The 12607-nt window shown below is 43.8% G+C and overlaps 1 protein-coding gene and 1 long non-coding RNA gene across 3 annotated transcripts in view; one reads left to right on the forward strand and one right to left on the reverse strand.

The window, feature by feature from the left end:
- Positions 1-3147: 3147 nt before the first annotated feature.
- Positions 3148-8544, reverse strand: LOC141095617 (uncharacterized). The gene is made up of 3 exons (XR_012233439.1): positions 8391-8544; positions 7822-7956; positions 3148-3282 (listed from the first exon to the last, which is right to left on the reverse strand). It is a non-coding gene; the product is annotated as an uncharacterized lncRNA (long non-coding RNA).
- A 48-nt stretch (positions 8545-8592) lies between these two features.
- Positions 8593-12607, forward strand: part of ODAD2 (outer dynein arm docking complex subunit 2) — a 228821-nt gene continuing 224806 nt past the window's right edge. The window contains exons 1-2 of one of the 2 annotated variants that reach the window (XM_073581730.1): positions 8593-8693; positions 11702-12004. In XM_073581730.1, coding sequence (XP_073437831.1) covers positions 11781-12004 — 224 coding nt within the window. In that variant the 5' untranslated portion in view covers positions 8593-8693; positions 11702-11780. The remainder of the gene's footprint in view (positions 8694-11701; positions 12005-12607) is intronic. The other variant, XM_073581731.1, reaches the window with a different exon arrangement.

A 12607-nucleotide genomic window follows, 5' to 3' on the forward strand; every position in this document is an offset into this window, starting at 1 on the left:
CCATTGTTCTGTCCTTGTATTCTTACCCAAACAGTTTCCACAGAACTCCCAGTCTCTGAAGCTTCAATCTCTGTGCAGATATACGCGTTTCTAACATACAATGCGACTCCTCCTCGTTTAACAAGTCTGTTTCTAGCAAATAAGTTGCATCCTTCTAGCCTTGTATTCCAATCATGTGTATTGTCCCACCAAGTTTCAGTGATTCCAATGACATCATATTTCTTTTCCTGCGTTAGTAGTTCCAATTCTCCTTGTTTGTTGCCCACGCTTTGTGCATTAGTATAGAAACATTTTAGTTTGTGATTGGTTTCTCTTTCTCCAATATTTTTATTATTTAGATTATTTTGTCTTTGTTCTTCCTTTCCACTTCTAGTAGCAGAGTTCTCAATAGTATTTGTGAGGTGTATGGCTTTTTCTGGCCTTTTGCTTCACTTCCCACATTGTTCTAGTTTAAAGCTCTCCTGATGAGTGTAGCAAGGTGGCTTCCAAATACATGCTTTCCGGTCTTCGTAAGGTGCACCTCATCTATAGCATCGTATAGGTAATTCACTCCGTGATCCAGAAATCCAAATCCTTGCTGACGGCACCATCGACTTAGCCAGTTGTTCACCTGCAGAATCTTATTCCACCTCCTTGTTCCAAGGCCATCCACTGGGAGGATGGAAGAGAAGACCACCTGCGCTCCCAGTTCTTTCACTTTCTTACCTAAGTTTTCATACTCCCTACAGATGGTTTCCAGGTCGTTTCTTGCTGTGTCATTTGTCCCCACATGTATTAGCAGGAATGGGTAGTCATCTGTAGGTCTGAAGAGTCCTGATATCCTGTCAGACACATCTTTAATTTTTGCACCTGGAAGACAGCACATTTCTCTTGAGGTTATATCTGGTCTGCAGATAGCGGCCTCTGTTCCTCTCAACAGGGAATCCCCCATGACCACCACTCTCCGTTTCTTCTTCACAACATTTTTCTTTCTCCATCCAGGAGGATTCTGAAGGCGTACAAGGTTGCTGTCTGTGGCCAAAGTCTTATCCTGATGTATTTCTTCATCGTTTTCCTGCGTGAGAGCCTGGTACTGGTTTCTGAGCAGTATGGGTGCTGGCTGCCTCCTGATCCTCCTGCTTCTCTGGGTCACATGTCTCCATTCCTCTGTTTCTTCAGGTGCATTTCGAATTTCTTCTCTTTCTGTAACATGAAGAGATAATTCTGCTCTGTCTAAGAACTCTTCACCTTCCTCAATGATCTTCAATGTAGCTAACCCTCTCTTCAAGATTTTGCAACTTTTCCTCCAACAGGGACACAAGCTTGCATTTGTGGCATGTGAAGTTTGGCTTTTCCATTGGTAAGTCTGTGAACATGTAGCAAGAAATGCAGCTCACCAAATGGCTCCTGGCCTCTTCCATATTGTTACTGTAAAGAGATTTCAAAGCGATGAAAAATGAGCCAAAATTTGTGCGCCGATCGGCACGCGGTTTACCGATTTCCTCTTTTCAGCTGTAACGGCCAAAATCCGGTGATTGTTGACCTCGCGGAGACTCTTCACTTATCCCAGAAGGCACTGGGAATATGCAAATTATCTCCTCAGGACTCTTCCCCATTGTTGACCTTTCTGGCCACCCCGCTGCTTCCTGTCTAGTCCTCATGTCCAGCCTCTTCACTATAGGCCGAGACTACCAAGCCTCAGAGGTCACTGTGGGTCATTAAATAGTAGCACAAGTCTTGTCACAAACATTCAACACGTAGTGACCTCTGAGGCCTATAGTGAGGAGGCCAGAGATGCGGCACTCAAAGGTGGAAGAGGACCAGGCAGGGGGTAGGGAGCAGCCGGAGAGGTGAGCATTTACATGAGTATTATTTTTTAATTTTGTTAATATTTTACTTTTGTAACTAGAAGTCATACATTAGGTAGATATTAGTAAGTTGAGGGCTACCTGTGCATACAACCTACTACCTAACGTTTTACCTATATTACTTGTTTTAAATTTTAACTTTTTTCACTTGCGGCACAAATAAATTGGTAACTGTTTTTAGATTTTTTTTACTTTCCTATAAATTCACAGTTTGGAAAAAAGGAATTTGACTTTGTAGCCATATTCGGAGAGCCATAAATTTAAAAGGGTAACTATCATTTAATCAGATTTTTATTTAATCTGCAGGTCAATAAGTTTACGGGGATTCTCAATTCACATTGCACTTTTCATGGTTTACTACTTTTTTGACAGAGGGAGCATACTCCTTTTGTCAAACTCCTTTAGTGCAGTGGTCGAATTTACTGCGGCATATGAGGGGTAAAACTGCTGACATCTGTCTTCTCATAGATCCTATCAGTTTCAGCAGGAACTCGGCTATGGATCCCTGCTGGCAACTGGCTGCAGAAGCAACTGATCGTGCAAGTACATAGGCAGTACCTGTGAGATCACCGTGGCATATGTATACACATCATGGAGCACTAATTAACAAGTGCTCATGATGGATATATGCGTCATTGAGCATTATTACGTTAAATGTTAGCAGTAGGAAGTCCATTATTACAGGACGAAAAAAAAAGGCATACATAGCCCTGGAATCCACCTTTTCTTTCACTTCTCTGTCTCCATTGGACCCCAGAAGACGTGATTTCCCGACGACCAGTCCCCTGACCCTCGGCAACTTGACCCTCGTTGGTCTTAGTGGTCAGGTGACTGGTTGATATGACGTCATCTCTTCCAGTCCAACGGAGATTACCATAGAGGCATGGCTGGATCTTAGGGTGGATTCAGGGGGTAAGTACAGCTTGCAATCTGCAACGCTGAAGATTTCAATTTGGAAACGTAGTGACATTTCAGTAGATTTTACCTTTTTCTTTGCCACATATAAATGAGATTTAGTGAAATTCACATTCACAGCGCTACTACTGTAATATGCAGATGACTTTCCAAGCAAATCACTGTTTATACGAATATGATGATGTACCCTTAAGGTTATGTATTTGATGTATTGTATTATTGTTAGACAAGTTGTACATTTTTGGCCATTATTTTTGCATACATCCATGTTAACATTTCATTTATACACATTTATTAAAATGAGGAAATGCATAAAAATGGCAAAATTGCATTAATGGCATTTCCTAGTCATATTATTAGATAGCATGTAAAATAAAATTAGACATTACAAGGAAACCAAGCATGTATTTATTTGACCATTATTTCATTAAAACAGTATTTATCCTATTATTTCTTTATTGCCCAACATGCCCTATATACGGCCAGTCACAAGAGGGATATAGGGCACTTCCAACAAGACCTAAAGAATAAATACAGTAAAGTAAGAATTTTTAATTATGAATCATACACAAACGTGATAAAAAAATAAGCGCTGAGTTTTAAAAAAGTAACACAACAGTGACAATCTGAACAGTGACATGATATCCTAGAAAAAAGAATTATGAAGGTAGACAATAGAATTATACTATTGTTGTACAAATAAAGCTGTGACCAAATACAACAAGAGCAAAAATAAATAATTCAATTTGGTATGTGTCAATAAAGACCACAAATGAAGTAAATAGGTAAGAAAAAAAGTGATCTCCAGCGTGAAAACTTCTTGAGATAAAATCATAATTTTTATTTGAAAAACATTAAAACTGGTAATTGTTTAGGTACATGGTAGATATGGGGTCTCTGGTGGTCCAACTGACGCGTTTCGACCATTCAGGTCTTTGTTATGAATGGGTCACCGAGGAGGAGAGCGCAATAGGCTATGCCACCAGAACACCAGAGGTTGGTCGCTCAGCGGATTCCAGACCCCTGATCTTAACAACACAACTAGCAGTAGCCGTGGAGCGTTCCTATGCTGCTCTAGATGCTTCGTCACAGCCGGAAGACTAACTAAGGCTACTTTCACACTAGCGTCGTGCGTTGCACGTCGCAATGCATCGTTTTGAAGAAAAAACGCATCCTGCAAAGTTGCCCGCAGGATGCGTTTTTTCTCCATAGACTTACATTAGCAACGCATTGCCCACACGTCACATCCGTCGTGCGACGGATGCGTCGTGTTTTGGCGGCCGCGATGCACACAAAAACGTTACATGTAACTTTTTTTGTACGTCGTCTCCGCCATTTTCGACCGCGCATGTGCGGCTGAAACTCCGCCCCCTCCTCCCTGGACATTACAATGGGGCAGCGGATGCATTGTAAAACTGCCCCCGTTTTGCACAACTTTCACAACGTGCGACGGTACATCGCCCCGACACAGGGCGACGGCCGTTGCACGACGCTAGTGTGGAAGTAGCCTAAGCCTAAAGACAGAAAGGTGAAATCTAAACTGCCCCGGAGCAGATCCCCAAAGGAATAGACAGCCCCCAAACATATATTGTCGGTGAGACAAGATGAAGCACAAACACAGACAGAAAATAGACTGAGCAAATGATGGGGCCCACACTGACTAGATAGGACAGGACAGAAAAGGCACTGTCTGCGATCACGCAAAAACCCTAACAATTCCAACACGACTGATGTACAAAAATACTGAGGTTTGCACAAACCTCGCCCCCACTATATCAGCACTCAGGTGTGAACTGGCGGCTAGCAACAGGCTAATACAGCATGGGACTGAGCAAACAAACAAGATACAAAAATACAGGGCAGGAGCCAGCAGCCCCTGGGGAAGAAAGCTGACCCCTGACAGAAAGGGAAAATCAGATGCAAAGGGTTTAGCAAATGACACTTAACTGAAAAATGCAGGATCAGGCAGGAGACAGAAATCCTCAATAAGCAAAGAAAGGAGTATCACCAGCAGCCACTGAGAGAAGTCTGCTTGCTTATGTAGTCCCAGTCACTGCCCCCACTCCTCCAATTATCTTCTGTAGCTGTTGGGTTAACACCATGTTGACCAGCTCCACTACCAGCAGTATCCACCAGAGGGAGCCTTGCCTCAAAAGTCAGATTAAGAGAGTTCACAACAGGTCTTATTCATGATCAATTGATACCGTGAATAAGACCTGAATGGTCGAAACACATTGGACCACCAGGGACCCCATATCTACCATGTACCTAAACAATTATCAGTTTTAAAGTTTTTCAAATAAAAATTGTGATTTTATCTCAAGAAGTTTTCACACTGGAGATCACTTTTTTTCTTAACTTTTTGCCTTGGACATCGCCTGTGATCAAGACCGCTCCTTGCGTGGACAGTCTCTGGATTTATGCTGAACCAGGTGAGCTGACCTTGCATTTCCTCCATCCTTTACATTTCAAATGAAGTATATAGGCATAAAAAAAGAAAAAACAGCCCCAAAAAATAGTAGTGGGAAAATATCTGCCCCAACACACGTTTCGCATTAACTTCTTCTTTTTTACATAGTTACATAGATAATATAGGACTGTCCTGAATAGAGTCACCTTGTCGACGGTGGGATGGCTTTTACGCTTCTTTTTTACATCAAAAACAGTGTTTACTAAGAACCCTTATGTTATTTAGATGCATTTTTGCTTTTTACTTATTTAGTTACAACAGGGTTTATGTTCATTTTGTTTCTTGTAGGTTTTGATAGTTCAACTGAGGGATGGGAGATGATAAAGGGAAGGGGTATAAGGTACAACCATAACGCATGAACTAATCTGCCCTAAAAGAGGAAATCTTTCTCTCCCGATCCTCAGTGTCAATCAACAGGATCAACATTAATTACACAAATTGTATACATTTACATATGTAAATGTTATTCTCTTAAAAAAACCTAAGCTTTTTTGAAACCATCAACAGTTTGAGGTTACCAACTCCCGAGGTAGACCCCTGTAAATTGAACCGTTTTTTTCTCCAGATGGCGAAAAATAACTATGGAGATTTTACATTGAACAGCTTTTGACTATAATTTTTCTTATTGACAATTTATGTATTTGTACAACATAAATAACAAAAGACTGACTGGCACTTCGAAATCAGGAAACTGGTGTGAACAGGTGTGAACTAGGAGTAGCCATCTCTATACATAACAATCAAATACAGTTTCACTCTGTAGTGCTAAAGCATGTAAATATGAAATATGAATAGCATGACTTGACACGCCCACCAGGGCCGTGGGTTACTCAGAACTGGCCTGGACAGTTCTTTGGGGAAGTCACGGGGCCGTGACCCGACTCCGTGGCCTTGGCTCTGCCGTAAAATGGGGAATATGTACTGTATATGGGATTTAACGTGACACCACCTGTGGTGTTCGGCAACGGATGGATGACGCTGCTAAAGGAGACCGCTGGGGTTGATGGTGATGCAGCTGTGATGGTTCTGCTCCCCACAGGTGGAGCGGGGCCCCAGGGCTACCGGTTCCATTTATGTCAGGCTTCGTGTACCTTGTGATGCAGGACTCAGGGAGCAAGAGATCACTGGAGGACACAAGGACTGTAGTTTTCTTTTCCTTTACTTGATGGTTGATAGTACAGACCGTGGCACTGGTAACAGACCATGATGGAGAGCCGGGCAGCCTGGAAGCAATTTTGGATACACCTGGCCAGGTAGATACGGAGGCCTTCTTTCTGCGCTGTCCTCCCTTTTTCCTTGCTGCCTAACAGCTCATCCTCCTGCTGCTGTCTCTCTCTGTTTTAAAAACAAACGGTTGCCCGCATGGCAGGCAGCTCGAGCTTATCACAGGTGCCGCTCCTTTGTGTCGGCTCCAGGCTCTAGTATGCTGCTGTGCCACCGGGTATTAGATTGGGCCAGGAGACTTGCATGCCCCTGCCCTCTAGATTTAGCTGCCAGGACTTCCGTACCCACACAACCACGGACTCCGGATCGTAGCGCTCAGCTCTGGGGTGAGTTTAATCACAGCTCCACTCCCCTGGTTCTGCTTGACTTCTCTCCTACTGACACCTGGTAAGGGGACCCCTCCTTGCTTCCAGGCATGACATTACTCCCTGTGAGGGAGGCAATGCCACTGTGGCAACCTGACTCCTGGGGTGCCACAGACTGATCTAGAGAATAAGGAAAAACGGAGATACTTAGCACATAATTTGGCCAATTCATGCATTCCCAGCAGCCAACGACATGGCGATGTCTGGTTTTGCTGGGAATCTACCTAGTGTGATCAACTCTATAAGACTAAAGCCTACATTTATTGGTAGGAAGGATCCTGCTGCATTTAAAATTGCCAAAGGCTGGAGGGCGGAGTACTCGGTCAGAGAGCTAATGTAGAAATAACAAAAGACTGACTGGCATTTCCAAATCAGAAACCTAAGGTTCTAGCCTTAGAGAGGTGTTCACACTAGATAGGTTCCCAGGAAAACTGGCCATCACCTTGTCGTTGGTTGCATGAATTGACCAAATGTTGTGCTAAGTATCTCCATTTTTCTTATTATCTAGAGCAGTAATTCTATTCATATTTACATGCTTTAGCACTACAGTGTGCAACCTGTACTACATAACACATTGTACAATTTAAAGAGCAGGAGGATCAACCCTCCTAAGACATCTATATGTCAATGTAGGCCATAGGAAACTAAATAACATGATATCTGATGTCTTATTTCAGAGAAAACCACGTTATGTAAATGAGCTGTTAAGATCTATGAGTCGGACATAGATTTCCCTGAGAATCTGCCTCTAGACATTATTTTACATGAAGGAGATACCAGTGTGAGACATGTAATAACTGACAGTCTGCTCCCCTGATCTACATGTCTCACACTGGTAACCAAGATGATAGCAGATGGTAGTTGGCGTCTTCAGCAGCCAACTGTCACAGTAAACCTATCGGGTGGATAATTGCAGAAAGAAGACACTGGGAAAGAAAAAGCGCAATAGGGTATTATCTGATGACAAAGGGGCGTCAGATAAAGGAGAGAATACACTCACCTTGCTAGGTCATTGAATGGCAAAACGTAACAGGCATATAACCCATCCGTATCCCCCTTCCCCATCTAGAGTTTTGCAGTGGGCTGATGGGAGCCGGGAAACGCTGGCACCGACGCGCGTTTCATGTAAATGCCTCTGTAAGAGATTGATAGCAGCATTTTAATGGTTATCCACCATGGCCAGAAGCCACGGATGTTACAGACAGACGATGGCTGAGGGAAGGGACTTCCTGTATGCAGCCCACCTGGGCTTGGGGCCTTGGTAACACTGATATTATTTAACCTAGCTCAGACCATTATATATATAATCAGGGGCGTCAGCTCACACTGCAATTATAGCTGCACTGCCTGGTTCTGTTTTAGATTTCAAGTCCAAAATGATCACTTAATATTGACCCCACAGTGTACTGACGCCCCCTGCTGCTCTCAGGAATGCTTCTAGGGATAGCTATGGATAAGCTAATGGACACTGCCGTAAATAAACTACCAAACTACAGCAAAAGCAAAAAAAATCCAATCACATTGCTTCTTTCATTTATCAACAGGCTTTTAGAGTATGTGAGCTGGAACCTGATTGGTCGTCACGATCACTGCTTGCAGTCGTCGTGTACAGTCACCATTCAGTGACCTGATTTTCCGGGTTGATAGTACAGAGCGAAGCCGTGGACGAGCACGCTCAGGAACGCGCACGACGTCTGTTATTTCATTCACCTGCCGTACCTATAGCTCCGCCTACAGCTGTTTACTGCCGTTGCTAGGCAGCTGGGTACACTCAGCGCGCAGGCGCGAAATCATCTCCATGGTAACTGGTAACAACTGCCGCTTTCTTACTCTTTGGTGGTGCAGTGTGTGCGGCGCTGCTGTGATATCCAGGTATGTACAGGGTCCGGGCCTGTCACTACGGCACCGGCATGTAACAGGGCACCTGGGGCAGTGCCCGGGCAGCCAGCATGGCGGCTTGTCATCTGCTTTATTGGAATTTTGGCTACATTTATTTCTCTGGTCGCTATTTTGAGTTGTAAAGCGGTTGTGACAACCCTGTGGTCGTATAATTGTCCTTTTAGGCACCAAATCGAGACAGAAGTTGTCATCGGCATAGTGTGAGCTGGGTAAAAAAAAAAAAGTTTTATCCCCCTGAATTAATAATAATGCCCCCCTGGGTGCCCTTTTAAACAAATAATATCTTCTGAGGGCCCCTTTAAATAAATAATGCCCTCATTCTCCCTCTAACGAGGATACTGTCACCTTTGCACCATCTCCGGTCCCAAAAAAGAAAGTATAAACTCTCCTAATCTGAGCCCCAGGTTTTCCCATCAGGTCTCCAGCACTAGTGACGCCTATTGCAACTTTCGCCCCCAATGTGATGGCCCCGGGGCTCCTCCTGCCCCCTTCGGGAGGGCCGGGGTCACATATTGCAGATGTCAGCTGGCACCAGCACGTTTTACGCCGGGGCTGCACGGTGACCTGTCGTGATGTGAACACCGTGTTACAGCCTGGCATCTGTAGGTCAGGTCTCGACAGGCGACAAAGTGAAACAACTCCAAGTTTTCAGACGCAGGTCGCATATGGGAGTACATAGAAATCATGGTGCCCCATGGCAGAAGTTCTCATGCCCCCCCCCCCCCCAAAATAAATAAATAACTAATATTCGATGGGATCACAGAAGAGAATGCAGTGTAATGGCCCCAAACCTCACCACACTGTATATTGGCTCCCACACACTATATAATTGCTTGCATAAACCTTAATGGCTCCCATATAGCACTCTATAAAGTATAAAGGTTCCCACATACACCTCCAAATTAATAATGGCCCCATATAGCACTCCAAATATTGTTATGGCCTCCACATAGAATTCCATATATTATAATGGCACCCACACAACCCTCCAAATAGTATAATGCACTCCCCATAGTCCTGCACATAGTTTAATGTACCCCATAGCCCACCATATACTATAATGCACCCCTCATAGTCCTCCATGTAGTATAATGCACAGTCCATAGTCCTCCATACAATATTATACTCCACATAGTCCCCCTTACAGTATTATAGTCACCACAATTTAAAAAACCCCACAATACTCCCTTGTCCTCCTCGTTCTTCCGCTGCTCCGGTCTCTGTACTAAGAACTCTGAAACGCAGAACACCTCAGCGCAGCGGACGCCATGTAGTGACGTCATTGTGCCTACTGTGGTGATACATCAGACGCCAAAGAAGAAGGACGGAGGAGAAAGTGTCGGCTGACAGCTCCCTCTTTCATCATTACTGTCAACTGTATTGGCATCCAGGATGACGATACAGTTGAACAGGTGAGGGGGGCGCCAGTGCTGACACCGGGCCCTCTCTGCTTCCGGGCCCCATAGCATCTACCTTGCCTGCTTCCTTTGGCGCTATGCCACTGGCTTGAGGACAACTTGTTGATTGCCGGATATCCGACTGGTGGGACTTCCAAAGATCCTGAAATGTGGCTCTGCAGAGCCCTGTCTGAATGGAGTAGAGGTGCCCATCCTCGCGCTCCAGCCCAGTCATTGTTTATGAGGTTGTCAGAAAGGAGAGCACAGCGCTCCACTATTTCCAGCAATCCCAATGACAATGAATGGAGCGGAGGGCGAGCATATGGGCCACCACTTCATTTAAACAGGGCTCTTCTTGGGATTGCTATGGGTCAGACTGGTCAGTTTTCACAATGTAAACTGTATACATTAATAAATGGATGTCTTAGACCAGATGAGGCTGTTATACCTATTTAGAAAATCCAAATCTGAATGACTGTAAAATTCTGAACTGTGTGCATTCTGGGTTATGACATCTCTACACCGGACCATGTCTGATAATGCGATTCTGGACAAACTTTCCCTGCATTTGAAGAGCTCACTTTAAGCATATAATTACACGCTCATTGATTATTTCCACTAATTACCAGTAGAACTGGAAATACAGCTCTGAAGTATAATACTCCATAAAGGAGTTGTCTGGTGAAAACAAGTTATCGCCCATCCATAAGATAGGTGATAACTTATTGATTGGTGGTAGGACCACCGGGAGCAGAGAACTTTTATCCCTTACTCGACCGCCACTCCTTTCATAGCCTACGTGGCTGCCGAGTGCTGCACTTACATTTGTTATAAGCCCTATAGCCCCATAGAGAATGAATACTCCATTCTGTAAGGCTGGTTTTAAACTTGCTGTGTTATTTGCGGCCGTATTGCTGTGATTTTTGCTGTCTCCCGCAAAAACGGGTCGCAAAAAACCTTCTCGGATCGCCGTTTTTCACCGTTATAACAAATAGCAGGGAAAAAAAGGGCGATCCCCAGATACGGTGTACTGCAAAAACAAGGTAACGTTGTTTTTGTGGTATCATTGAAATGCATTGCGGCTGTGTCCGTAAGCCGTGAAAATATCGAGCAAGCGCAATATTTTTTCACGGCCGCAAATACGGCCCTCACGGCCATACGGCGTACGGCGCTCCTAATTTTTGCGGGACGATTTTGCGGCCCCATAGAAATCTATTGGGGCCGCAAAAACGACCAGCAAAAATAGGAGAGAAAAAAGTCTAGAAAACTTCCCCATTCTGCTGGCGGGTGCGGGTTCCAGTGGTCGGACCCCCACAGATCAATAAGTTATCACCTATGCTGTGGATAGCGGATAACTTGTTTTCACCCGACAAGTGCAGTACGTGACAAATAACATCACGTTTTTACAAATTGCTCTTTTTATGTAAATTATATCAATGTTGTAAAAAAGAGAAATAGCCTGAAAAATAGCATTTTTGGGCCCAGAGGAAGGCGACACCTTATCATTTCTGGGCAGCTCCTGCATTAGAATCATTTTCTGCCTATTTTCCAGTGAGGAGTAATTGCGCTGCTTTATCTCTGTAGAACGCTCGGCAGCCCATCTCGCCGCGGGTCTTTACACGTCCTTTAAAAGGTGACATCCCCGTAAAAAGCAGCAGATCCGATGGGCGTGGCGCTGACGAGAGCGGCTCAGTGGACAAGTGCTGGTTCTGGAACTGGCACGCTGGAGATCACACCTCTGAATGAAGCTCTGCTAAACGACATCATAAAGTATGTGGAGCCTTTCAGCTCCCGGCATCCAGAAGAGGCAGAGTTTGTCTTCAGAGAACCTCTGGAATGGAAAACCAATTTGGAGCCATCGGCATTTGGATCTGGTTATGATATTAGGTGAGGCCAGACCGAGAAAAAAAGAGAGTTGCAATACATAAAAAGCTCAATAAACGAGCCAAGAGGACTTTTTTGTGAATTAAATGTCTGACATTCTGTCCAGCTTAAAGGGAATGTGTCATCAGAAATCCGTATTAAGATTTGCATTTTAAAATGTAAGATTTCTAATTGTGTTTCTTTTTTAAATATATATATATATATATACATACAGTACATTATTTTTACATGTCACAATCAATATTAAAAATTAGAAATCTTGCAATATTCACATTGGCCACTGGAGCTATTTTACACTAAAGCTTCTTTTTGTTTCAGGAAACAACACCTGTACATTAGCCATGTTGTAAAATCACCGATCCCATCTTGAAGCATCTAATTTGTGTGTGCTAAGATCATTATTAAGGGAGGGAGGAGCTGTGATATGGCCTGTGTTATCGGCTCTGTAAAGAAATGTTACATGTCTTTGTAATCCTGCCTGTGATGATAATGAGTCTGCTGAAAAGCCTTCCTGTTAGGACAGGAAGTATGAATCTAAAAACAATGCCTACTGGCCAGTGTAAATATTTCAAGATTTTTAAGCTTGTTTTTTTTTTTTATAAATGC

Source organism: Dendrobates tinctorius, unplaced genomic scaffold, assembly GCF_039654945.1.
Source record: "Dendrobates tinctorius isolate UK_male_01 unplaced genomic scaffold, ASM3965494v1 ptg000070l, whole genome shotgun sequence".
NCBI lineage: Eukaryota > Metazoa > Chordata > Amphibia > Anura > Dendrobatidae > Dendrobates > Dendrobates tinctorius.